Raw genomic sequence first — 27,070 nt, forward strand, 5'->3', positions numbered from 1 at the left:
GTGAACACAGCCTGCGGTAAAGGTGCACGCAATTAATACAAGGTATCACTGCCACCAGCCATTGAAGGTAAGCTTATCCCTGTAACAGAATTGTTACAGTTTTAATGCGAGAGGGGATACATTGCATCTCTCCAGCACTCCACATAAGGTGGGGTGTGCTGGCTTCACAGAATAAAAAAAAGGGATCCAAAGATACTTTCTACCCTTGGGAACTGTAGTTCTCTCAAGGTTAGCAAATGAAAGTTAAAGGGGAGCCCCTAGGGCAACCCAGCAACAGGCACGTATTGCCAATAAGTTGTTCAAGAGGATAACTTTATAAAGACTATGGAGAGTCCAAAAAATGACACCCATAAAAAGAGTAAGATTCTGTGTGTGGAAAAAGGTTCCCACTCGGAGATATTAAGGAAAAATATTTCGCACAAGTAGAGCAAAATGTTCTGGGGTTGACCCAGGTCAGGAAGATTTACTATTTCTGTGAAAATCTTACTGTTAGTGAGAAAGTTCAGTTTAGTACCAAATTCCTCCCACCTTACAGAGCCCATCTCGTTCGCTGAACTTTGGGACTTTGTAGTTTTAATTTGATGTTTTCTGTGTTTCTTTTTGACTTTGCAGTCTGACAAACTCCATAGGCATCATCTTTACATTGTGTGTCACAGCACTTTCAGTGCAGTGGCACAGGGAAGTCTTACATTTCCCAAAGGTTTAAATACCTTCTCTTGGTGAAACTACTGTTTCCAAGAGCAGTGAAGTGAAATTGACTACTTCCATTTGTAAAGTTCTAGACCCAGCACACACCATTTTACAATAGGGTGCTGGAGGGGTTACTTTGTCTAGTTTCTCATGTAACATGTTTATGCCCCCCCCCCTTTCTAAAATTAATGGCTGGTGGCAGTGGTTTACTTTTTGTTAGGCAAGCTTGTATGCAGTACCCCTTTGGTGCACTACAACAACCCTGACCGCCTGGCAATAGAAACCCAACCTTTGGTATAAGTCTGCACTACACAAGTTGTTAGCGTGTGGAGCAGCCAGGCTTATCTCAAGAGGGGCCAATGTGAGCTGTAGGGGAGTTGAACAAGTTACTTCTTACCTGGTAACGTTCTTTCGACGGGATGGTCCTCCGACTTATTCCTTATCTTTGATAATACGTTTCCAGCTTGCTGGCCTCGGAAATTTTTTCTGGAGAGGGCGCTGCTCGTCGACGTCCGCCGAGTCGATGTCCCTCGACGGCCACCGTATCGGCGCCGACGTCACCATGCCCATAAATAGCCACACACTGGGTCCGTTGCTCAGTTCCGTTTTGTAGCATAAGAAAAGACATGCCTGAATCGGTTAGTAACCTTGAAGGAGCGAAAGCTGTGACCACAAGGGAAGTTATCACTGCGGGGATGGATGGGAGGGGCGATAAGGAATACGTCGGAGGAACATCCCGTCGAAAGAACGTTACCAGGTAAGAAGTAACTTGTTCTTCGAAGGGATTGTGTCCTCCGACGTATTCCTCATCTTTGATAGACTCCCATAGCAGTAGTATGTAATTGGAGGAGGGAGTGATTAGTGTTATGTATCCCTTTAGGGATGGACCGAATGTAATACGGCCTTGCCAAATCTGGTCTCTTGAGCAGTGGAGGAATCCAGATTGTAAACATTTGTGAATGTATGTGCGGACGACCATGTGGCAGCCGCACATATGTCCCGGACCCCCTCTCTGGAGAGCCGAAGAGGCTGCAATACCCCTGGTTGAATGAGCCCTGAGATTTTGGGGTGGCTCTTTCCCTGCTAGTCTATAACATTCCAGGATGGTCAAAATAATCCACCTGGAGATGGTTTGTTTTGTTATGGGTAGTCCCAACTTGTGACCCGAGTATCCTACAAACAGTTGGTCTGCTTGCCTGATCCTAGCCATTCTGCTAATGTAAAAGCTGAGAGCTCGCCTAGGGTCCAGCCTGTGTAGCCTTTCCTCCTCTTTCCCCGGATGGGGAGGAGGGTAGAATGAAGGCAGGGTCATTTTCTGAGTAATATGGAATTCAGAAACCACCTTTGGGAGGAAATTAGGCTTCACCTGTAGGACAACCTTGTCCTTGTGGAAGATTGTGTGTGGGGGTTTACAGGAGAGAGCTTGTAGCCCACTCACCCTCCTAGCAGATGTTAGTGCTACCAATAGGACAGTTTTAAGCGTGCGAAATCTCAATGCGCAAGAGTGAAGAGGTTCGAATGGAGTGCCCATTAAGAAGTTTAAAACTAAATTTAAGTCCCATAATGCAACCTGGAATGGTTTGAGGGTAAACATTAGTTAGACCCTTGAGAAATTGTACCACTAGAGGAATTTTGAAATACAATGGTTCCTCCGCTGTGCGCTTGAAGAGAGACCAACGTCCGCTGAAGGTCAAGTCGTTGGCATGGGACCCCCACCCTGTGAGCGAGGCGTCTGCGACTACTGTTATATCCGGCCATGGTTGCCAAAACAGTTCTCCTTTCAAGATGTAGGCAGTGTGGTTCTCTGTAAACCAAATGTTTCCTGGTCAGAATCTTCCCCTTCTTCATAAATTGAAGAAAGACCAGGGTATTCTGACCTCTGAAATGGAGTAAAGCCCATCTCTAGGGCCGAAGGAGCCAAACTCGTCGTTATTGGAGGAGAAAATGTTGATGTCGTCGATGCAACAGGCTTCGAAGGCGTTGAAAACTGCGTCGAAAAAACTAGAAGGGGTCTCGAAGAACTCAAGAGGATTGGGATCGTACTCTAGGGCATCGACAACCGTCTCGGCGTCGTGCCGGAGGCCCTTGAAATCACTGTTGGCTGTGGAGCCTTGGTCCTCTTTCATCGGCGTCGACAATGGCGTAGAGTCGATCGACCGATGCGTCGAGGAACCCTTCGACAACGGCGTCGATGGCGCTGATCCGTGCGTCGAAGGAATCTTCGACGACGGCTTCGAAGGAACCCTCTATGACGGCGCCTTCTTACCCGATGGCTCATGGCGCTCTCGGGTGTAATGTTTCGCCGGGTGCTGCGACTCACGGCGTTTTGATTTTTTGGGGTTTTCACCCGGGGTATCACCCTCAGCTGTCTTCGAGGGGGTCGAGGCCGCGTTCTCGAAGACGCTTAACATTTTCTTTCTGAATTCCTCCCACTCAGCTTGAGAACTGTGTTTGGTGGGACAGGAGACTCTTTCTGGGGACACAGAAGACGAGGAATGGGACCTTCGACGTCTCTTTTTTTTGTGTGTCTAGATCTCGACGAATGGTGGGAGCTGCTTCAAGATCTAGAATGGGAATGTTTGACGGCAAGGAGACGAATGCCTCGACTCAGCCGACGAAACCTTCGAGGAGGATTTGGCTGACTTACCTCTCTCGAGCTTCCCCTTTCGCTCCTTCAGGGCTTTCGCCGTCATGGACATGCAGTCCTCACACTCCGAACAATGGTGCTCGGACCCCAAGCACCATAAACAGACCCTGTGTGGGTCCGTTATTGACATTTTTTTCCGCATTCTCGACATTTCTTGAAGCCAAATCGCAGCGTCGTCGGGTCTGATGAAGAAGCCATCGAGAACGATAAGGAAAATTTGAGTCGAAATAGATAGTAAACCTGACTGAACTGAGCAACGACGTTCCGAGGCCCCACGAAGCGCGGAAAAACTGAACTGAGCAATGGACGCAGCGCGTGGCTATTTATGGGCATGGTGACGTCGGCGCCGATACGGTGGCCGTCGAGGGACTTGGCGGACGTCGACGCGCAGTGCCCTCTCCAGAAAAAAATTCCGAGGCCAGCAAGCTGGAAACATATTATCAAAGATAAGGAATACGTCGGAGGACACAATCCCTTAGAAACACTGATTCACAGTGACAAGTATTCAAATAAATTCTTACACAAGGTTTTGCGATAAAACAATTATTCATTTGTCAGTTAGAATAGGCCTTCTTCAGAAGGAAGCAATATAAGGCAACACAAAAATACACTCCAAAAATAAACTCTTAAATATCTTAATCAAAAAATACCCATTTGGGATGACACAGGCACTACCTACACCCTCAGGTAACTTCAATAGCTAGGGTGCTGTTGACATTCATATATCACTGTTGCATTTAGAATATTCTTAGGCTTAGTGTTCAAGAGAATGCAAAGGCAGTTAACCCTTTCCTAGAAGGCAAAACACACAAGCAGAAGAGAGAAGAGTCATTCAGGGAGCCTAAGCCAGCCAATGTTAAGTTAGCAAAACTAAAGGTGAACTGAAGCACTTCTTTGCAGTTAAGTAGTAAGACTTTTCCAATGTTTAAAAAGACTTGGCAGAATAGAAGAAAATCAAAGTAGGGCCACAAGCGGATTTGGCTTTCTGAAGTAAAGAAGCTGCAAGCAACTCTACACACGCAACCAAGCAAAGTCTCCAACGAGGACAAGTGGCTACACAACAAGAGGTACATTCTTAGACTTTACAGTACCTTTAGGTTGAAGAAAATGTGCAGTAGATTACTCCTGTTCCTGTGTAGATCTCACTGTTCCTGGGCCTCAGTTGTGGGGACAAGAGGGAGGACTTCTGGGTAGTCCTGCACTGCAATGGGATGGTCACCGCTCACAACTGGCAATCTTCAAACAAGTGGCTGTTCAATGTTTCTAGAGGATCTTCTTGGAGCTCTTGGCCAGCTTAAAAGCAATGCACACAAACTTATGTTCCTCTCCCTGGCTATTCGGTTCCAGCAGTAACTGCAGTGGATACTTGACCCGCTTTGAGAGGATGTTCAGGTCGCTTAGCTGATTGGTCCCACCAACTCAAAGGGAGAAGTCATCCTTGCAGGAGCTTCTTTGCGGATACGAAATTGGAGTTTCAGCACAGCAGCAGGGCTTCACCGGGCAAACCAACGGTCCAGGAGTTGCAGCAGGCGTCCTCTTCAAGTTCTTCGGTTCCTCCGTCCAGTGGTCGACTCTGCCTTGCAAGCCAAAAAGCCTTGCCTTTTATACAGCTTGCTCCCATTCATTCTAGCCTAGCTGTCCAGTCACCCAGCAGGGTGGCTGTCCTTGCCGGACAGTCAGCAGGCCAATCACCACAGAGTGCATTTTGGTCTCCTAGGACACTTTGCACAGGGTGTTTTGGGAACCTGCCTCACTTCCTGCCCTCCCAGACATACTGGAGCCAGAGGCGGGTTTCAGTACTGAAGACACCAAAAGCACGAACAAAGGGCCAAACCTGCCATGGCACGCAGAGTAAAACCAAAGACCTCCCTCACAAAAAGAAAATGGCGAAAAAAGAAGACCAGGCCATTTTGACAGAATGGTCACCCATGGGTGCTATACTGCAGCTGAGGATTCATCCTGCGGTAGAAACGCACAATGGTAGGAACATTAAACCACTGCTGTGCTTGAAACACTTGTGTATAGGCGCGTTACAAATACCATATCATATCACCAGCCATTTAAAGTAGTGAGGGTAACATCTTTTACATGAGTAGGTAGAATAAGGGGCTACAAGATAGCCCCTCCACCCCCCAGCACACTCCACATAAGATTGGGTGAGCTGGACCAACAAAGTGAAAAGTAAGTAAAGTCAATTTCACTTTACTATTCTTTGGAACAGTAGTTCACACAAGAAAGGTTATTTATGGCGCTGGACAAGCGCTTTGCAGCTTTTGAATCACAACAGCTACGTGGGGAGAAAAGCTTTGCCAGGTCTGAAGTTGGGTAGCGCTTCAGGCAAAGTCAACACGAGAGTTAACCTAGTTGATATACCTGTACCCACAGGGTATATATGCAAGGAAGAAATGGAGGTGCCTAAATAAGAAAACAAACAAGGCCAGGGACTGGTGAGGAGACGGGGACAGATTCTGTGCTGGAGCAGTGGGCCATGACTAGTGCACATGAATATTCAACAGAAATCACCCAGCCAATTTTGTGGTGAAACACCCAATGGGGACATACACCTTACCTTTCTCTTGATTGCTGATGAGAACCTGAAGAGCAATGGCAGCTTCTACTTTGACAGGCATTTCCCTATCATCAATCAGACATCTTCTTGTTAACTCCAAGGCAGTCTGCAGGTTCTGGTCATTCTTAAATTTCACTTCACAGAAATAATGAAGCACCCAGCAAGCCTGGAAACCAAAACAAATTATTAATTCCATTGCAAGAAAAACATTCAACTTCAATTACATTTTTCCATTGAAGGCTACACTCAAAATAAACCTTAATTCTCCAAAGGTTCATACTTTTGGTGTTCTGTAGCAATAGACACATATCCAGCAAGGTTTACTATGCCACCTACACAGACTAGAAATTCAAACAGTTTAGCAGTTGAATTGTGAGAGAGTTTGGAGGCTGGCCAGTGGTATTTAAGTCCATTAGACTTCACTAGACCAGTACTATGATCCCATATCAATCTATGGCCACAGGTTCAGTGTGAGCAGTACAGCCAGAGTGCAAAACGCATACTCACTGTACCAAACACAGATGAGGTCTATGCACACTATGATCTGTAGCCCAACCCTAGAACAAGCACAAGAAAAATGAAAGAATGTCTTTAACACTATATTCAGAACAATGCACTACAGTTAAAGTGCTTTTGGTTTTAGCTTCATTTCAACATTTATCAACATCAGACCATAAACATTAAGAAAATTGCACACTTACCCGAGCTCTCATATAGCCTAGCTCATTGCTGAAAAGTGGGAACACGTGATTTTGCAACATGAACTCCATCTGATCCTTGTAGATCTTTTTCTGTCAAAACAAACACTGATCAGTCTTGCTCAAATTCAATTACAACTCATTCATAGAGAAAACCATCAATGCTTCTTAACAGCCTTTTGCCTCCCCGATTAGATAAAGTGTGCCGAGTAGGCATTTTGAAGAGCACATGCATCAATTCAGTAGCAGATACTTAAATTGCAAAAGCAAGTAAGACAGACCTGGGAACAATATCAATTACAAATCTTTTAGACTCAAACAAATTCTATATTAGTTCTCTCCAATTGGATCCTATAGTCATTTTCCGAATTTTCAAAGATTGTTGCATAGGACCTTGCAACTTCAGTGTTATATAAAGAATTGTATTCTGAGACTCCTTAATCAACCAGGAAAAACAGCACTCATTGCCCCTGCACTCAGGACAGTTTTCTAAAGTCCACCTAAGGGCCTTATAAAACCATTTTATTAGGCATTAAAGAAAACTTCAACTCTTTAGTATTCATTTTATTTCTTATTATGCACCACATGCCCATGGGCCTCGGGGTGCACGAAAAACAGGACATTGGAACACAGGACAATCAGATAGTCAGGAGGATAGCAGGAGTCTAACAGAACAAGTATGTTTTGACTGCTTTCTTGAAGCATGTCAGGGAGTCAATAGCTCTTATTGTGAGTGGTAGAGCATTCCACTATGGGTGCATGGGCAGTAAAGCTACAGCCACCAAATTTGGTCAGTTTGAAGCTGTTGGGGCTGTTTGAATTTGTAATGGTCCCTGGAGTGAAGTGTGCATGCCTGGTGGTCAGGGAGCAACTGTTTCGTTGGATAATGAGGCACAATAGAGGACCAGCATTTATAGGCCAGGTTCAGCATCTTACGGGAGATCCTATGAGCACAGGTAGCCAATGCAGTGCCCTCCTGCAGTCAGAAACATGATCTGCGGAGGCCAGAAATGGCACCAACGGCGCTGTTTTGAACAAGCTGAAGAGCCTGTAGATTAGCCTTAGCTGTCCCAGGCAGAAGGTTGTTGCAGTAACCAAGCCTTGCACTCACTAATGCGGAGGAAAGGATGAATCCGTTTGATGTAAATATAAGGTGTGTGGAGGCGCACTGTTATATACTTTCTTATTAGAATATGATCAATTCCTATAGTTCTTAAGTGGATTTTCAAGGTGCTCCCAGATAGTAGAGTGCTACCCCTACTCTAACAAATGTGAAAAGAAATGGTACAACGAAAAGCTTGTTGTACAAACTGAGGCACAGCATAAGGCAAAACAAAATTTGCTCCGGGTTCTTTTGCAATTACCAAAAACGTAGTGGTTCATCATTCAATTGGTGTTCAATTGGTATATGTTAATTCATATTAAACATCTTTATAGTCATACAAGACATTTATTTTCATGTAATCAATAATGTTTCATAGATCCAAGTCATACATCATAAACACAAACTTAACTGTTCACGTCATCCAATAATCTTGATAGGCAACTAAATTTGGAAACCTATCTTCTAGTAGTTTAGAACTAGGGAGTTATCCAGACTTCAATGGAGGTCGGCACCACATCCTCTGGAAATGAAAGACGGACCACCCTTGTAATCCAAGGAATAACAAACGAAATGTATTCTTTAAGAATAGTGGCTGGACAAATATCACCCTTACAGGAGGTAGGTTTCGTGTTGTTCATGATCCTGATGATTTGTCCTTTTGAACCTGAACTAGGTGTCTGAGCCCATAGGAGAGATGTGTGGTGCTGCACAGTTTTGCAGGGGAGGACAGGTTTCAACTGGATGGTGTTTGTGTGACCAAGAATCTTATAGCAAAAATCCTCTCGGATCATTTGACAAGTGAATTTGCGCTTAATGTTATGGGTGGTAGTATTTTTCCCCCTCCTACTTCTTTCGACACTTTGAAAAGTTCCTGAGATCTTGATTTGGCATTATGGATTTGTATGTTGAAGTATTTAGATTTTTTCTCTATAATCACTTTTTTGTAGTAGTTCACAGCGGTTGTGTGTTTCAAGAGGGTTTCGGGAGTACAGCTTTTGCGCCATTCTCACAGGATCTTTTTATGGATGTGGATTGTAACACAATTTTATTAAACAAGGCATTTATCTCTGGCTTGATGGCTACTTTTCTCAGGGCCCAACACCTCAGTAACTTCAGCAATGGCTGCCGAAACATGAGCAACCAGGGTGTGAACAGTCCCAAATAGTCAGGATGTAGAAGTTTGTTTTATCAGTTCAAAACATTTGGCAGCAGACATAATTTGGTAGTGTGGACATAGCAGTCAGCCTTACCATAGGAGGGAGAGGGCTATAGGCAAGTGCAAAGAAATTATAGCATACAAAACACCCAGAAGTATTGAAAAAATAAAGGTTTTAAATACAATTCGGTCAAGAGAATTCATGGGAAAGTACTATTCATAAGTCAAACCCAAAATAAAGTGGCGTGGCCTGGGCTCATGCAGTGACTGAGCGCTGCGGTCTTGGTCTGCAGCCTGCAATCAAACCTGGGAACGGAAGCAGACTGCTGGGGATCGTGCTGCGGCCTGCGCCTTACATGAAGAGTGGTTAAAGTAAGTTTCTTGCACACCATTTACTGCGCCATAAACCATAGATTTGAGTACACACAGCTGTTGGAGTGGTTCAACATAAGTTAAATGGCCCTTTCTGATTACACGCGTTTCGACACAATCGTGTCTTTCAAATCAGGGCATATCTGTAAATTTACTCAAAGAAATCCAAATAAAAATAAGATGCAAATAAAATACCATTAAAGTGTAACGGAGAACCACATTCAATAGAAAACCACAAATTATTATATTGTCGCATGTAAAATTATAAGCAAGTACATTTGAATTGGTGAAACCATAAGTTAAACGCCCAATTGTAATATACCTAACAACCAGAGAGATTGGGGTGGGGAATTGGAGGATCATTAGGGTTGAAACACACATGAAAAAGAAAAGAAAAATAAAAGAAAGCTTGTTGAGAGAATGGTCGTCATTCCACATTAAGTTATTTTCAAGCATCACTAGTTAGGACATCTTGCAATTGGTTCTCAATATTTATATTTCTACCAACGCTCTTGCTAGCTGCAATTAGTACGGACAGTAAGTGTCAAAGACAAATGCAAACGTGCATACCATGTTTCGGTTTATGCTGAGGCGTTAGCTGTAAGGCATGAGTAAATCTTGAGAAGTATGAATAAATATATATATTAACACAATAGTAAAGGTTCTTAACGTTGTCTGTATCCAATTACGTTCATTGCTTTGTTGCTAATCCATGGGTTAAATCCCGCCTGTGGTTTAATACAGTGTATATTGTTGATTGGTAGAACATGATCACTGTGCAGTTTGTGTTCCGATGTGCTTAGTGTTTCAATATATTAGTTAACCCAAACATAGCCTTTATTTTAATACAGAATCTATGCACGTTATGCATTTAGTATATTTAAATAACAAGTGTACGGCAATGGCGATGAATCTATGTCTTACTTTTCCTTGAGCGTCATTAAGTTTGGGATTGTCTGTAATTTAAATGGTGCAAATCGATCATCATGCTAGCGTCCTTACTGCCGTGCGCGTCCTAGGACGGGATATCATTCAGAATTTATGAAATGACAAGTGACTCAGCATGTTGACATTACACAATCGCCTTGCAATATTAATAGCGATCGCAGAATCTAAACCCCCTGCCTTTCTAGGGGCTTACCTGAGAGATATCTCGTCTTGCGTCGGTTGCTATGGCAGGCACTAACTGTTTAGTTCCTGTTTAAAACTGTCTTCAAGAAAACCTGGTCCTACCTTGGTTTCCACACTACTGGGAAACTTGGTGGCCATGTTTTGGGAAACCCACAGGGTGTTCTCCAATTAAAACGCAATGGTGTGGTTAGCATTTAGGACTTGTAACTAAAATCTGGTATTCCTTGTTAATGACCATCTCTAATTGTACGGATTCAAAGTGACAAACTATGTCAAAGCGAATGAGGTAGTTGTCTCAGTTTCCGTGGCGCTGCAGCGCTGGGCCTGAGAAGGTGTCAATTATAAGTCTTATTAAGCGCTCTTTTAATGTAATGAGTTCAGACCATAATCCACTGATTGAACATGGCAGATGAGCTTTGCCTCTTCTAGTCCGAGTTTGAGTTCTTCATTGCCTCCTCTTCGACTTAGGGAGACTTTCTTTAACCCAATACATCTCAAATCCTTTTCGTCATTCATTTGATGTTTATGTTGCCAATGGTCGGCCAAAAGGTAAGCTTTTGTCCTGGCTGCCTATTCCTGAATAGTGTTCCCGAATTCTTTTTTGTAATTCACAAACTGTACTCCCAATGTAAATGAGTTGGCACGTGCATATGATGGCAAATATCGCGTATTATGAGCAGTAGTTAATTTATTCTATTATTTTGGTGTGTATTCCATTAGAATCTTTGAAAATATGGTGCTTTCCATGGCATACTGGCACACAGAACATGTTCTGCATTTCCTGAAGCCAAGCCAGTACTGTGGGGGGGGGAGGGGGCGGGGCTGGGAGATGTAGCCACATTGTAGTGGACTTTTCTTGAATCTCTGTTGGTAGAGATGGACACAAGTTGTTAAGTGTTCTTTCTCTAGTGTAAACCATAGGATGGTCTTTAATGAACCTGCCTATATGCGGGTCCAATTTGAGAAGGTACCAACTTTCTCAGGATTTGATTAATCAGCTGGTTTGCACAATATGTAGTGATGAATTTGACTATGTCTTCTTGCTTCTTGTGCTCACTGGTTTTAGGTTCCAAAGTAAATGATCTTGTTGTCGGTTGTGCTTTCTTTCTTGCAGCTTGTATGCATTTATTGGAGTATCCTCTGGATGAAAACCTTTTGGATAATATGTCACATTCTGCATTGAACTGAACTGTGGCCCCACAGTTTCTGCCTACCCTTATAAATTCCCCTTTCAGGATGTTCCTTTTTACAGGTTCATAATGGCAGCTTGTGGCAAAAAGTGTTGAATTGATCCGTTTCTTTCCAGTAAGTCGTAGTCATTACGTGATTTCCTGATACATAGATGGTTAAATCTAAAATGCTAATCTTTGTGCAACTACTGGTTCCAGTGAATTCTATTCCCACTTGGTTATTCACACTATTTATGAAGAGTTCTAGATCTAAAACCATTCCATATTAGAAAAACATCGATGTAATGTATCGATTGGATAACATGCTCTTTTGTAGACATCTGCCTTACATATGAAAAGTCTTTTTGAAGTTTTTGAACATGCCCATGACCAGGTTGGCTAGTGCCGGGACATACTTTACGCCCATAGCCACGCCTTTTTTCTGTTTGAAAAATTGTTTGTCGAAGAGAAAGATTTTATTTTTTAGTGTTGCCGTTAACAATTCTTTTAAAATGCAAAGGGAAAATGTTATGCAGATTCATCTTTGAAAAAGTAATCTATTGTTCCCAAAGCTATGTTGTATCCTATGGACGTATATAAAGCTTTTACAATTGGGCTTTTAACTTATGGTTTCACCAATTCAAATGTACTTGTAATTTTACATGTGACCAGATACTCATTTGTGTTTTTCTATTGAATGTGGTTCTCCGTTCTACTTTAAATGGTATTTTATTTGCATCTTATTTTTATTTGATTTCTTTGACGAGTACATTTACAGATATGCCCTGATTTGAAAAAGACACGGTTGTGTTGAAACACGTGTGATCAGAAAGGGCCACTATTAAACTTATGTTGAACCACTCCAACAGATGTGTGTACTCAAATCTATGGCTTATGGCGCAGTAAATGGAGTGTAAGAAACTTAATTTAACCAATTGTTTGCAACAAAGTGAAGGAACTCTGTCTCCGTAGCTTCCCACACCAATGCAACATCTTTTCAATGGAAACATAAATTCGGTTGCAGGGGTCCTCTAGTTGATACCGTTTAATAAAACTCCTCACCATACACAATTTCAAGAGCGAGTCCTCACACTGCCACAGGTACGTGAGCTGCACCGAGCCCCGACACAGAATACAGCAGCCCATCCCTGCTGAGCCCGAGGGGACACCACAAAATGCCTACACTACACGTGTAACCATGTTGCAACCTCCTACTTCCTGCTCTGCTGGCCCAGGGCCATATTGCTGGTATTGCCCATGTGGATTGAGGATAACTCCACCACCGGCGATCACACAACTAGTTTGGAGGTGAGGCACTGCATATTGTGCCCTTGTACCTCTTGAACTTGCTCACTTGTAGTGAGGAGGTGTGTCTCCCATGCTCTCCCTACAAACTAACTACCCAAGATGTTGCCTAGAAAAAAGAAAGGCAAGGCTACTATTATGGAATCCTTCGCTGGTCGAATCAAAAGCGCAGATGCACCTCTGGCATCTAACTTAGAACAGTAGCCCAAGAGACCCCGGTCCAAGACCCACATGAGAGCCAAGTGTTAACGGCAACTGCTGCTCTGCGAACAACTTTGGAGATCAAGATTGATGAGGTTAAGGGCGATGTACAGTTGCTCAGACAAGATGTCAGGCAGCTGTTGGAACGGGTCACACCAAGTTCTATAAATGACACTGGTCACTAAGGACTTTGGGGCAAGGATTAAAGATTTGGAAAAATGTAACGCCACATTGGAGATGCACGCTGAGGGCACGGAAGGCAGATCACAAAGAAACAATATAAGAGTGCTTGGTGTTCAGGAGGGCGCTGAGGGAGGTGATCCGACATGCATCAAAATTGTAGTGTTGCGAGAGAATGGCCCAGGTAAACTATTGCAGGGGTTTACCATCAAAAGAGCCCATCAATCCCTTGAGACGCAACCGCCCCAGGATCCCAGCCCAGACCAATGATCGCTAGGATCATTAACTTCCGTAATAGGGAGGTCATACTACGACACTTCAGAGAGGGGGCGATATATCACGCGACTGTTAAAAAATCACCATCTATCCCGATTACACCCCAACAGTACAGAGGACCAGAAACACCTTTGTGTCTAATAAAGCGAGACTTCAACAACTAGGGCTTAAATACATGCTCATGTAGCCTGGCTGCTGAAGATCCTTCACAATTATAGATCAAATTTCTGGATAGTCCCGAGGCTGCAAATGTGGGTGTAGCACAATAACTTGGCTATTAACGCTGGCTCAGACACATGATAGGATGTTGGACAGCAGCACATTGCTTTGCCCTTCTCTTGCTCTGAACTAATCAACTACTCCTGCCCAGGTGGTATGTCTTTGTACACAAGACAGGGTTGATCGAACCTAGGAGCTGGACTGTAACTCCTTGCCAACCCAGCCGGTCCCTCCCCCGACCCCTTTCTTGTTGTGATGGGGTTATAACACAGATGCCACTTCCAATGTTCTTGATTAGTGGGGGCAAGGCTTAGTTACCCACTGTTTATCTTATACACGCTCTCAAATTGACACTAATATCAGCCTGTTGCCGGTACAAAATGCCCATTCCAGGCCTACAGGATACCGGAATGCCCGAACAGCAAGGTCTTGTTGGGCACTGGTATACGGTTGTGTAATGTAAGTTGTACATTTGTTTATTCCATACATAAAAGCTCACTGGAGCTGAAGCCAAGTATAGCTGGTGGGAATTGTGGGCACCGTTTTGGGGTGTTTGGGTCATTGATTTGTGCACTGCAGGTTACCATTCTAAAATGTTTGTGCTGTGGCGGTTGAGATTCAGCCAGAAAGGGGCCCGTTGCATCCCGGTGGAACTATCCAACAAGTGAAACAATATCCACACTTGGAATTCTGACCTGGAATATACAGGGTTTAAACTTCTACCTTGCAGGAATCGCATACAATACCTGCGGCGAAAGGCCATTTCTATAGCACTTCTCCAGGAGACCCATCTTACCACAGAAGAACAGGAGATACTCCTGAACCGCTGGGGTGGCACTGGCTACGGCACCACATCCTCCAAGTTCTCCAGGGGAGTGTTGACCTGGATCGATGGGTCATTGCACTTCCTTTTACTGGAGGTGGAGAAGGACAAAAAGGGGGAGCGGTTTAATCATACAGGGTTATCTTAACCATAGGGAAATCTGCATTGTCAACTCTCTTCACGAAACACACGATTCTGCCCCATGAGCATGTGCTCAGCACCCTCATCGCACCTGGGAGGGAGGGCTTCACACTATGGGGTGGGGACTTTAACTGCGTTAGAGACGCAATGCTTTATAGGTCCCTTGCCCCGTGAGGAGGCCCATCCCCAGTCACTGTGGCCCTGAATAGAGTTAGACCTGGTTGACATTTGGATGGAACTACACCCAACTATGAGGTTATTCCTACTACTCTTCACCCCATAAAATACACAATAGAATTGATTATCTTTTTGCAGGGTCTGGGAAACTAACCGAATTTTGCAGCCCTGAATACTAATGCTGTTCAATACCATATCCTGCACCCCTAATGGTTGAATGGATCTTTATTAGCTCCAGGCCAGCTATCCCGACATGGCACATGCCCACCAGTGCGCTGAAGGAGATCTTCAGAAGTGAGCTATTAGAACACTTGACACAATGTTGGGAGCGTGGAAAGCTGTGGTCACCCAGGGTGAGGTAATATCCAAAGGCAGGGGGCATCCGCAGGATGCTGCTGGAGGAATTGGAGGCCGCCGAGGATATTAAAAGACGTGAATCCCTGCGCCCACTGTCAGGCAGATGAGTCATCTGGCGGAGATCCGCTCCTGGTGCGACGAGGCGTGAGGGTGTGGTGGTATGAGGGGGAGGGGGCGGACTGTCGAAATTTGATTACGCTGCACAAAGGGCGAGTGCATACGGAAGGAGACAAACATGGGAGGTTATTAGCACGGCTGCGCACAAGCGAACATACCAGACCTTCAACCATATTGATGGATGAATGTGGGGTTCCGTGGATATCCCAAATGGCAATTGTTAGGTAAGAATTGGTGCAGTCACCCCGTGTGAGACTACACAACACTTATCTGCTTGGTGTTAGGTAAACCCACCTTTTGGTATAGCTCTGTACTATACAAGTTGGCAGTATGACTGTGCATCCAGAACTCAAGAAGGGCAAATGTGAGCTGTACAGATGAAATCAGTAATTACAAGTAACCAAGTAACCCTTACACTTAAGGCTTCTGTTAGTTATTTAATATCAGTTTTAGTAAAGCATTCTTTAAAAAGTTAATTGTTAGTAACCGTCAAGCAAACTTTGGAACTACTTTTCAAAATCAATAAAGTTTGTGAATACTCTTCTCCTACAAAATGAAGTGACTTCAATAACAATGATAGTATTGCATTAATGTATAACACCAATATACTTTTTAGACTGAGTTTCAAAAAGGAAGGGTTAAGGAAAAATGAAATGTTAGCATTTACTTATGTGAGGACAATTTGAATCCTCCATTGAAATCTAGGTAAGCATTTCCGAGCAAAAAAAAGAAGTGTTCAACAAATTTGACAAGCAATGTCAAAGTCAATGGATTCAGAAGGGTGCCTTTAGGGAGCCTGGACAGCCTAAGTAATTCGGACAAAGCCAGAAGTCATTGCAATTCTTGGATAAAAGTATTTCACTAAGTCAGATAGTTCAGAGAAAAATCACTGAAAGCACACAAGCTGTTCAACCAGTGCAAAGGGAGTTGAAATCAAAGTTGAGCAAGTGCAATTCTCAAGTGAGAAAGTACGACGTCAGGCAAGAAGGTACGTACCCAAAGCCCAAACAGTACCTATGGTTAGAAGAAAAGTGGTTCAGCTGGATTCCATCTTGCTACAGCTAAACAGACCCTGGTTCCTGAGCCTCAGTCGTGGGGACAAGAGGAAGGACATAGGGAGGGCTCCTGCAGAAGTACTCAGGAAGGTCGTCGGCAGCTACGGGCTCTGTTCGATTTAGCAGCACTTTGCGGTTTCAGCACTTCCCAAACAGCACGGATGCAAAACAAATCTCTCTGGTTGGACTTGCCTTGTTCCTTGGTCCTGGACTCTGGTGAGGGGACTCTTAAATCGGGATTTCCTGCTTCTGGGGTGTCCTTATTAGGCTCTTGGAGCTTTTGGCCGTATTCGTTACGCGGCAGAGGTTGCACACTGTTATGGACACTCGACCCATAGCATTGGGCTTCTGCAGCAAGGGAGAGGCAGAGCAAGTCGGGATTGCACCAAATGGAGTTCGTCCTGGAATTAGTTGGTCCCACTAACCGAAGGCAAGAAGTCATCCCATCTTATCGGTCCATTCGAAAAAAAAAGGAGATCAGCAAAGCAGCAGGGCTTAACCGGTACTTCGAGGTCCAGGAGGTTGCAGCAGGCTTCTCGTCACAATTTCGGCCTCAGATGTTTCTTCCAGTGGTCAACTGCCTCTAGTCCCAAAATCCTTGCCTTTTAAGCAAGGTTACCATTCATTCACAGCCTAGGCTGTTAAAAACACACCAGGTTTACTGTCCTTTCAGGACACAGCCAGCCAATCAGGACTGGTTTTTTTCAGGCACTCCAAAAGGACAGGAGTTTGGAGAACAGCACTCACTTCCAGACACACTGGAGCCAGGGGCAGGCTTCAGGGCTGAAGTCTGCCAAAGACAAAAAAACACACAAAGGGATCAAATCTGTCTCAACTCACTGAGTAAAAGCCAAGAAAGACCTCAAACAGAAAATGGCAGGGGCCATTTGACAAAATGGACACCCATGGTTGCTGTACTGCAGCGGAGGGTTTAGCCTGCGGTAAAAGAACACTGGTAGTAAAAATTAAACCACTGCCACCAGCCATTTAAAAGTAATGAGGGTAAAAAAAAAATGTTATATGGGAAAGTAGGATAAGGGGTTACTAAGTAATCCCCCCTTCCCCAGCCCTCCACATAAGATGTGTGATGGACCTACAAAAAGGAAAAAGTTAAGATCAATTTCCCCCTTAATATTTTTGGGAACAGTAGTTCACCCAAGAAAAGATATTTAAACCTTAAGAGAAATCCAAAAGACCTCAGTGACACTGCACTGAAGGTGCTGTGAGTCACTATACAAAAAGCAGATGCCTATGTAGTTTGTCAAACTCCAAAAACAGTGAAAATATATATAAAATCCCAACCAGGGAACTCCACATGAATGAAAAGGTCCCACTCACTCAGGAGTTAAAATTATTAAAAGTCCAAAATTCTGCAAAAGAGTTGGGGGTCTCCAAGGTTGAAGGGAATTCGCACAGAAATTAAAATTCTTCCCAACAGCGATCAATGACATCTTTACTGCGTACTATAAACTATAAAGCCATGACTAACCGGTCCACAGGAGGTCATACCGGATCAAAGACTGGACCTCCGATATGTCCTCCTGTGGGACCGGTTAGTCATGGCTGCGCGGGCACTTCTTTAGAAACTCGAGCGCGTGACCCTGGGCCAGGGCATCCAGCACCCAACGGTCGGTGGAGATGGACTCCCACACGCTGACGAAGCTCGCCAGCCGGCCTCCCGCCGGGGTGCTTCGGTGGGGGCCCGACCCAACGGCCGGTTCAGTCCTGCTTCGACGAGGCTTTGCCGCCTTGTCCTCCCTGGCGACGACGGCGGGTTCCGCCCGACTTGCCTCGTCCCCTGTAGGCTTCCTGTGACGACGAACGGGCTGCTTGATAGGTGGAAAATCCGCCGCCGGAACCTTTGGAGGCACCCTGCTTGCCTCCGCCGCTCTGAAAGGGCGGCCGTCGTTGCTGGAGAACACCAAGAGCCCGGGCCGTCTCCGTGTCCGTCTTGATGGCTTGTAGGGAATCGTCCACTGTTTTCCCAAACGGGTTGCTCCCGTCGAACGGCATGTCCAAGACTCTGGTCTGCACGTCCTGCTGGAAGTCAGTTGCCTTGAGCCATCCATGCCGTCTAAGGCACACGCCGTTGCCCAACTGGCGAAATCCAGTGTCAGCGATGTCCGTCGCTATCGTAATGGCGTGGTCCGATGCCACTTCTCCTTCCTGCAAGATCTCTAGGGCCTCCGCCCTCTTGTCTGGTAAGAAGTCCAGCAGGGGGGCGATTTTGTACCACAACTCCCTGTCGTAGGGGGCTGCGATAGCCAAGGCGTTAGCCGCCATAAACGTCGTTGATGCCGATGAGATGACTCTGCGTCCCATCGTGTCCAATTTCTTTCCCTCGCTGTCCTGTGGGGAGGTTGACGTAGAGGCCGAGGCCCCCCCCCCCCGGCTTTCTTCCTGGCCGCCGCGGAGACGACCGTCCGGGACCCGGTATTTCTTCTCGTACCGATCCCTTCTCGCAGGCGTTGTGGATGGGTTCTTGAGGAGGGCGAGACCCTCATCCCAGATATCGTCCAGTAGAGGTACAGCGAGGACTGTCTTCCTCTTGGTCTCGCGCCGTTGATAAAGAAAACCTTCCTTCTCTTCCGGGCAGAGCTGGAAAAGCTCGGATGCCCTGGCGATCATGGCATGAAACGATCCAATCTCGTCGGGTGGTGAAGCCCAGGGAGGAGGTGACGATGGGAGATCCCCGTCGTAAACCTCGACATCTGTACCCGTCGCGGCCGTGTCAGTCCCTGTATCATCCCCACGGGTCGTGGACGGGGAGGAGGGCTAAGCAGGGCGCGATGGTTGAAAAGGAGGTGGAGGATGAATCTTCTCTTAAGAGGAGGGCTCCCAGAAGGGCCTGGCTCCGGGTCCCCCGTCGGGAGCGGGTCCTCCGTTGGTGGTAACGGCAACCTCGTCCTCATCTCCGAGCATAAGGACTGTATAGCCAACAAAATGGCCGCCGCGTTGTCTTGCGGCACTTGCTGAGGGGATTCTGACGGGCGGTCAGGAGCCCCGTCGGCACCCTCGACGTTATCGTCTGACGTCGGGGTCCCTCCCGACGGGTTGGTCTTCTTCCACGCCAACGCTGTGGCTTAAGACTTCGATCAGCTCCTCTTCAGAGGTTGAGGCCGAATCCACGACGACCTCCTGCCCCCCCTTTTTCTTCTCCGTCAGAGGTTTCACGGGGGTCCTGTCGATGGGCATGAAAAGAGGACTCCCTCCGCGGTGGCAGGGAGACTCTGGGCCCCGAGGTCGCCACCACTGGTGTAGCCTCCACAGGCTGAGCCAGGGCCGCCGCGACTGTCTCGCTAGAGGCCTTGGCCGGGTGGATCAAGGCTTTCACCACCTTAGGTGCGCTCACCGCCTTCTCCTTGGGGGGAGGGTCACCGCCTCGCTCCCCCTCCAATGGGGCCTTCGAGCTCGACTGGGGCCTCTCCAGGAGCTTCGCCGGGTGCTCGGCCTTCCTCTTACCCGAGCCAGAGCGTTGGCTCCTGGTTGATGGCGCCGGGGAGGATGCGCCCTGCGTGGCGCCCGTAGAGCCCGGCCGTTTGGCGCTCCCGGTGCCAGCGGACTCGCAGTGCTTGGCCTTCTGTTGGGCCCCCGTCGCCGGGGCGCCCTCAAAGGTCTTAGAAGACCGCTCTGACTTTTTTCTCGCCTGACGGGCTCTTCCCTTCCAGCCAGTTGGCGAGACGTAGATGGCAGTCCTTCGTGGTCCGCTCCGACATATTGCCGCAAAACGCACAGTCCTTCTCCACGTGTGTCTTGTCCTCATGCAGGCAGTAGAGGCAAAGGGAGTGTTCATCCTCCTTAAAGACATTTTGAAGCGGACATCCAGGGCAGACCCTGAACAGCTTTCCGGGCGTCGAGCTTCCCTTCTCCTGGGCCATGTCCGAGATGGGCCTGAGAAACTTCTGGAGTCCTCCAAAAGCGTGGCTCGACGAAATCTTCACCCTAGAGGGGCGTAGAAGAATCCGACACGGGTCCCCGTTGATCGGATAAAGAAACGGTGGGGCTTGAGGCTCTTTTGACCGAAAAAGGGAAAAGTTTCCTATGAAAAAGCGCTAAAAAAGCACTAAAGCTCAAGAGCAATAGCACGAGGATCCCAACATATGAACGTGCGGTCAAAATCTGAAGATGGCTGCCAGGGGCGGGGCTTAGGGAGATGGCAGTCATTGGCTGTGGTCAGTATGACGCAGAGATCAGTGATTGGTTACTACTACGAAAGACAGATCAGAAACAAAACTGATACTGATTTTTCTTTACCGAGGATTCCCAGCCTGACTGGGAATATTCATGAGCATGTGAATCCATGCCAGACCCCATGCTGGAGAATGTAAGGTTAAAATTAACTTTAAATTCCTAGACCAAGCACACACCATCTTCCTATGGAGTGCTGGAGGGGCTACCTAGTATCCCCTGTGTCTAGAAATCCATGTAGCAGTCAAATGCTACTCGTTTCTATCGAAACGGCAGGTGGCAGTGGTTTTACAGCAAACTACCATGATTTTTCCTGACAGCGAACACCGGTAGCTAAAAATCACGAGAGCCATGTTTTTCAAGATGGCACCTTAAGCCCTTTTGTTTAAACAGGTCCCGGTCTTATTTTTCACCATTTCTTTTTGGAAAGATCCTTCTAGTGTTTGTCTCTCCGCGCCAAACCAGGGTTGGTCCCTTTGTATGCCTTTGGCGGGCTTCAGGAGGGGAAGACGAGGCCGTCCATCTGGATTAGAGCCCCAGAAATTGTTTTACTTGACTGGGGACTAGAATGGACTTCTCATTGAGAGAATCCCAGACTGAACAGAAGGTCTACGGTCTTCTGGGTGCTGAAAAAACATGTGTCGTAAGAGTCCCCCGTTATGAGCCAGTCGTCGAGGTAAGGGTAAACCGGGACCGATAGTCTGCGCAGGTGTGCGGCCACTACTGCCAAGACATTTGTAAACACCCTTGGCGCTGAGGCAATGCCGAAGGGGAGTACCTTGAATTGGTAGCATCTGTTCTCTATCATGAACCTTAGATATTTCCTGTGCGCTGGCAACATTGAAATATGAAAGTATACATCTTTCATGTCCAGTGTTGCCATGTGGTCTCCCTGTTTCAAAAATGGGATCACTTCCTGTAGTGTTACCATACAAACCTTTTGAGGTTTTATAAATTTGTTCGCTGTGTGCAAGTCTAGAACAGGGCGCACGGTGGGGCCCTTTCGGGTACAAGGAAATACAGTGAATAAATACCCTCATTTACCTGAAGAATAGGGACAGCTTCTATGGCGTCCTTTCCCAGAAGCGCTTCCACCTCTTGAATGAGGATCTGCAGATGGTCCGGCGTGTGGCGTCGTGATTGTGGCGGTCTGAACTGGGGTGGTCAGGCAAATTCCACGCAGTACCCGTGGGCGACCGTCTTTATGACCCCACCGGTCTGAAGTCATCCCCTCCATTGCCGCAAGGAAAGATGTTAAGCGCCCCCCCGAGCGGTGTTGACATGGGAGGGACCTGCATCCATTGGTCATTTCTGACCAGAGGCTGCGAATCCTCTGGGGTTGGGGCCTCTGCTGCGTCGTTGACCCCTAGGTGGGTAGTTGGCGGGGCTTCCTGATGCTGGTCCAGTGTTCCAGTTTCCCGTATTGTAGTAGTTTTGACCTGCACAGGATTGGCCTCGAAAGGACCAACGAGAACCGCCTCCCTTCTGGGGGGAGAAGGCTTCTGTGTTATTTGTTTTAAGGATTTAAGAGTCTCGTGCTCTTTCTTGGCCGTCTCCAGAGCATCATTGACCGCTTTACCGAAGAGATTGGTCTCTTCTACGAGTTTGTTAATAAGAGCGGCCTGTGTTTCAGGCTTGAAACCTGAGTTGCGGAGCCAAGTGTGCCGCTTGAGTAGTGTGCCCCGGGCCAGGGACCTGCCTGCCATCTCCGCAGTGTCCAGAGTGTTTTAATATTTTGATTTGCCTGCCTGCCCTCTGCCACGATGGTGAGTAGTCTGACCTAGCGGGTTCAGGAATCTCCTGGGGACTTTCTTGTACAAGGTTCCATTGTGTGTCTGCAAACTGGCAAGCAAAGTAGTGCTATTTGCTATGTGTGTGGTGAACGCACCTGCCGAGGTAACAGGTTTACCTAAGGTGTACAACCTTATAGATTCCTTAACCGGAGGTGCCTCCCCCCGTCGCAAGGGGTAACCCTGCCAGTTTCTGGGTGGTAGTGACTACCAAGGAGTCGGGGGTGGCGTGGCCTTTAATATATTGAGGGTCAGTAAGAGATGGCCGAAATGGTTTCTCCACTCTTGGATTCACTTGGTCTGTGCTGGCGTGACCAGGGAGGGGGCCAACCTTTTAACAGAGTTCAGGAGAGGAATGGCTTGGCTTGAGGGGGGTTTCTCTTTGAGAATATCCTCCATGAAATATTGTTTAGGCACCGCCTCCTGGGTGGTGATTTTAAAGTGCTCAGCTCCCTTCCTTAAGAGGGCATTGAAAGCCATTTGATCGCCCACAGGCAAGGCCTGGCGGGCCGGAGTGGGAGGAGGGGAATCCAGGCATAGGACATCAGTGGCCTGATCTTGCGTAGGGAGCGCCCATGGCTCCGTCTCCACTTGCTGGGTCTCCTCCAAGTTGCCCATAGCATCTGCCTGATCATCAGTGTAGTCTTGCAGGAGGAAAGGGTCTTCTTCCTCATCATAGATGTCTTGGTAGGTGTCCATCTGAACCACATCTTCATGGTGGACAGAAGACTTAGGGTCTTGAGAGTCAAGATTTTCAGGGAAACATGAAGCCGACACCAAAAGAGGGTCTTCACAACATCTTACGGGAAGGATGCTCTAAATGCGAGAATCCTTTCTAGGCAGTCCATGCACCCTTCAAACTTCCCAGGTCCACTTAAACGAACCAGAAGGGGCAAAAGGTGGAAAAACGTCACCTTCCTCTCGTTGGCGTTGAAATTTGTGCCCAAGGGTGTTGGACAGAGGCTCCCGACTGTCCTCGTAGGTTCTGCGAGTACTGGGGTGCCATGGCGTGTCTTTAGACTCGTCCGCGGTACGCTCCATGCATTGACCGTGTCTTGGGTGTCAGCCGAACCGTCAAAGTAATCCTCACGAGACTTCTCAATCTCCACCAAATCGGCGCAAGTCAACCAGTCAGCGGTAGATTTAACACCTTCTGCGGCGCCGGACGGCCCAGCGGTAGTTTTTTCACCTGCGGAAAGGCTAGGAGTAGGTTTCGGGCCTACCAGGGCGCCGGATGATCGCGCTTCGGCGTCCAAACCCGATTTAGAGGTAGCACCCTTAAAATTGGAGTGCCAAGACGCTGCTGCGGATGCGAGGAAGGCTGCTGATCTACCAGATCAGAAGATTGTCGAAATTATGGCAGTCCTGTTGGTACTTTCACCCTTTTCGGTGGAACCGTCAAAATCGGTGATGGGGTTGTGTGCTTAGTGTGTGGTTCCTGTACGCCCTTGGGGCCTGGTGTTGTCGCCAAAGTGAGACTTATGTCAGGACTAGCGGGGACGGGCGTGTCGGACCTAGAAGCATCCGCCTCAAGGTTGATGACATCCAACACGGATGTCTGGTCATCAGTGCCCCTGTCACTTTTCGGCGGGTGTGGCGGTGGGCGAAGAGGATTCAGCCCACGACATGCCGTACACGGCCCATCGCTTTACACTGCGCTCCTTAAGAATATTAGGCCGAAGGAGTCTATGCCGCACACCGTTTCTCGTTGTGATCTAGGGGTAGACAAGAACTGCACGTACTGTGCTAGTCTTTCCACGGGTGCCCGACCCTACACTTAGGGCAGAACCTAAATGGAGTCCTTTCCATAGCGGATGGTATAGACAAACGTGACCAGACCTAGATGGCAAAGAGGGGGAAAGAGGAAAGACAACGAAAGATAAGGCCACCTCGACCCCACTCTGCCTACTGTGTAGGCTGGCAAGACTGCCCGGCCACGTGGATGGCTCAGCCGCCAGATCTTAGGCACCGAAATCCACCATAGAAACTTCCCGCAGTCTTCGCCGAAGTTGCTTGAATCGCTGTTGCAGTGATTTATGGGGAAATAACCAACAAAGTCGGTATAAAGATAAACAAGGTCGCTTATGAAGAGCTCTGCTATAGGGCAACCAGTTATCTGGACCAAAAAAAAACAATCTGAGGGACCTCGGCGCGCGAGGGATTTTGGTAACACTACACGTCACGATAGTGTTACAGGCCTATCCCGACGTCCCCTTGCAGTCCCCGAAAGACATGATGCAATCCTCTGCGGTTACCACTGGATGTCGGACCATATGCACAGCATGTGATTCTAAGCTGATTAACCAGCATCAGAAAAACACTTACACACAAGGTTTGATAAAACAATTTATTACAGTCAGTTCTATAAGCCTTCTTCAGAAGGGAGCAATATATGTAACACTTGTAATAAACTTCAAAACACTCTTAAGTTTCTCTAAATCAGATGATACCCATTGGGGGTGGCACACAGACAATCCCTATATCCTCAGGTGACTTAAAATAGCTGGCCATTGATTTATCACTGGTACATTTCGAGCAAAACTGAGTTTGGTGTACAAAATACAAGAGGAACAAAATAAAGGTTAACAAATAATTCACAAACAGGTAAGTACTTTTAAAACCTTCCAATGCAGAGTAAATTCATGCTTTACTGGGGAAAGGCCAAAGCACAACGTTGGAGGTAAAGAAAATTCTCTCAGGGAGCCAGGACAGGCAATTTTAATTGAACAAGGTCAAGGGGAGCTGAATATCTTGGCAGGTAGGTAAAAAGTCTAGCAATGTTTTTAGAAATGTTTGTAGAAAATATAACACTTGGCAAAGCTATAGCATCTCTGCAAGGCAACCAAGTCAGGTCCCAACTGAGAGCAAGTAAGGCTACACAACAAGAGGTAAGTTCTTAGACTTTACAGTACCTCTGGTTAGAAGAAATGGTTCCAGCTTGCTTCTGTTCCTGTACAGCTCTGCAAATCCTGTTCCTGAGCCTGTCGTGGGGACAAGAGGGAGGACGTCTGGAAACTCCTGCTCTGCAATGGGAAGGTCAGCAGCAGCAGCAGCAATGGGTAAACCTTCAATTCAGCGTTTTTTCTGTGTTTCAGCTCCTTGCATCCGACAGAAAATGGCAACACTGCGGTTCTCGGATACCACTCTTGACTTTCCTTGCATCTGGGGTCCAGCACTCTGTTACGGTGTCTCAGGCTTGGTCAGTACTGCTTCAGGGAAGTCTGGAGGATCTTCCTGGCACTCGTGTCCGACTTAAAACCAACGCACACAATCTGGTGTTCCTCTCCCTGGCACTTCGGTTCCAGCAGCAGCAGTGAAAGCAAGCTCCCAGACGGGCTTACTTTGGAGTTGATTGGTCCCACCAACTCAAAGGAAGTAGTCGTCCTTGCAGGACTACTCTAGTCCGTGAATTCGGAGCTTCAGCACAGCAGCAGGGCTTCACTGTGCAAACCAACGGTCCAGGAGTGCCAGCAGGCGTCACTTCCAAGTTCTTCGGATTCCTTCATCCAGTGGTCGACTGCCTTCCAAGCCAAAAAGCCTCGCCTTTTATGCAGGTTTCTCCCATTCATTCCAGCCTCGCTGTCCATCACACAGCAGGGTGGCTGTCCTTGCCGGACAGCCAGCCGGCCAATCACCTTTGGGCGCATTCCTGTAACCAAGGGTATTAAGTACATGGGGTTTTGGGCACCTCCCTCACTTCTAACCCCGTCCAGACATTGGAGCTAGACGCAGGCTTCACTCGTGAATCCCGCAAAAGAAAACTAACAAAGGGACCAAACCTGGTTTGGCACACAGTAAATCTCAAGGAAGACCTTTCCAACCAGAAATGCCGTCGTCAGTTATGGATAGAAACGTCAGTGTCGAAATTATTGTTCTACCCAGGTTTCTCTATAATTTCGTTAATGTCCATTACTGCATTAGTGTGGTTTTTCATCAACTGATTTCCAGGATTCGAGATTTCCTGTGGGGCTCGGGTTACCGCAAACTGTCCCTTGTAGTGACGAGTTTACCCTATGGGGATGGGGCATGGATATCATTTAGGGGTCACAATTGCGACCCCAGAGGTCTCCCTTGCTAACCCTAAAAATAGTGTTCTAAAAGTCTTTTTTTTACATCGAGCATCATGGGCTGTGACGAGCAGCATGTGGCTCTTGGTTTCTGGAGTGGCTGGTTTTCTGATGGCTATAGCCGGTAAGATAGCTCAGTGGGTTGAGTGCAGCTGCTGCAATGTGTGCGCGATCTGCAGGTTCGACTCACAGCAAGGTCAACTCAGCCTTTCATCCTACTGAGGTTGATAAATTAGTACCAACAGTGGTTGGGTGATATTGCATGTATATTTGTTCTATATGAAGCGCTTAAGAGCAAGTGCTATACAATAACACATTATCGTAGCATTCACAGTGAATTGGTAATATGGGCCTATACGCACCGATATTAACGATACATATGGTGATCCATTCTTGTATGAAATGTATATCACCTTACAGTGCTATCCTAACCATATTTTTCGTAGTGTACTCACAATCAATGCTATGTGATGCCACTTCCTGTTTTGTTGTGGGGTGAAAAGTCGTGTACGATCGCTTTCCATGATGTCACTTCGGGTGGGGTCAAATGACATCACTTTCTGTGATGTCACCAGAGGCCAAGGGTCTGGCAGTTGGAACTTCATTTGGCTGCCCAATTAAGCTTTGTCTCAAAATG

General features: G+C 46.9%; 1 protein-coding gene and 1 non-coding gene across 2 annotated transcripts in view; both read right to left on the reverse strand.

Annotated features, from left to right (window-relative positions):
- Window positions 1-27,070, reverse strand: part of IPO7 (importin 7) — a 1,018,209-nt gene that overhangs the window by 411,885 nt on the left and 579,254 nt on the right. The window contains exons 13-14 of the mRNA XM_069623670.1: window positions 6,608-6,697; window positions 5,907-6,072 (exon numbers count right to left, since the gene is read on the reverse strand). Of these exons, the coding sequence (XP_069479771.1) occupies window positions 5,907-6,072; window positions 6,608-6,697 (256 nt within the window). The remainder of the gene's footprint in view (window positions 1-5,906; window positions 6,073-6,607; window positions 6,698-27,070) is intronic.
- Window positions 6,275-6,452, reverse strand: LOC138505389 (small nucleolar RNA SNORA23). Its single transcript, XR_011280179.1, has one exon. It is a non-coding gene; the product is annotated as a small nucleolar RNA SNORA23 (small nucleolar RNA).

The sequence above is a fragment of the Ambystoma mexicanum genome, chromosome 11 (genome assembly GCF_040938575.1).
Source record: "Ambystoma mexicanum isolate Mex_15411 chromosome 11, UKY_AmexF1_1, whole genome shotgun sequence".
NCBI classification, from domain to species: Eukaryota; Metazoa; Chordata; class Amphibia; order Caudata; family Ambystomatidae; genus Ambystoma; species Ambystoma mexicanum.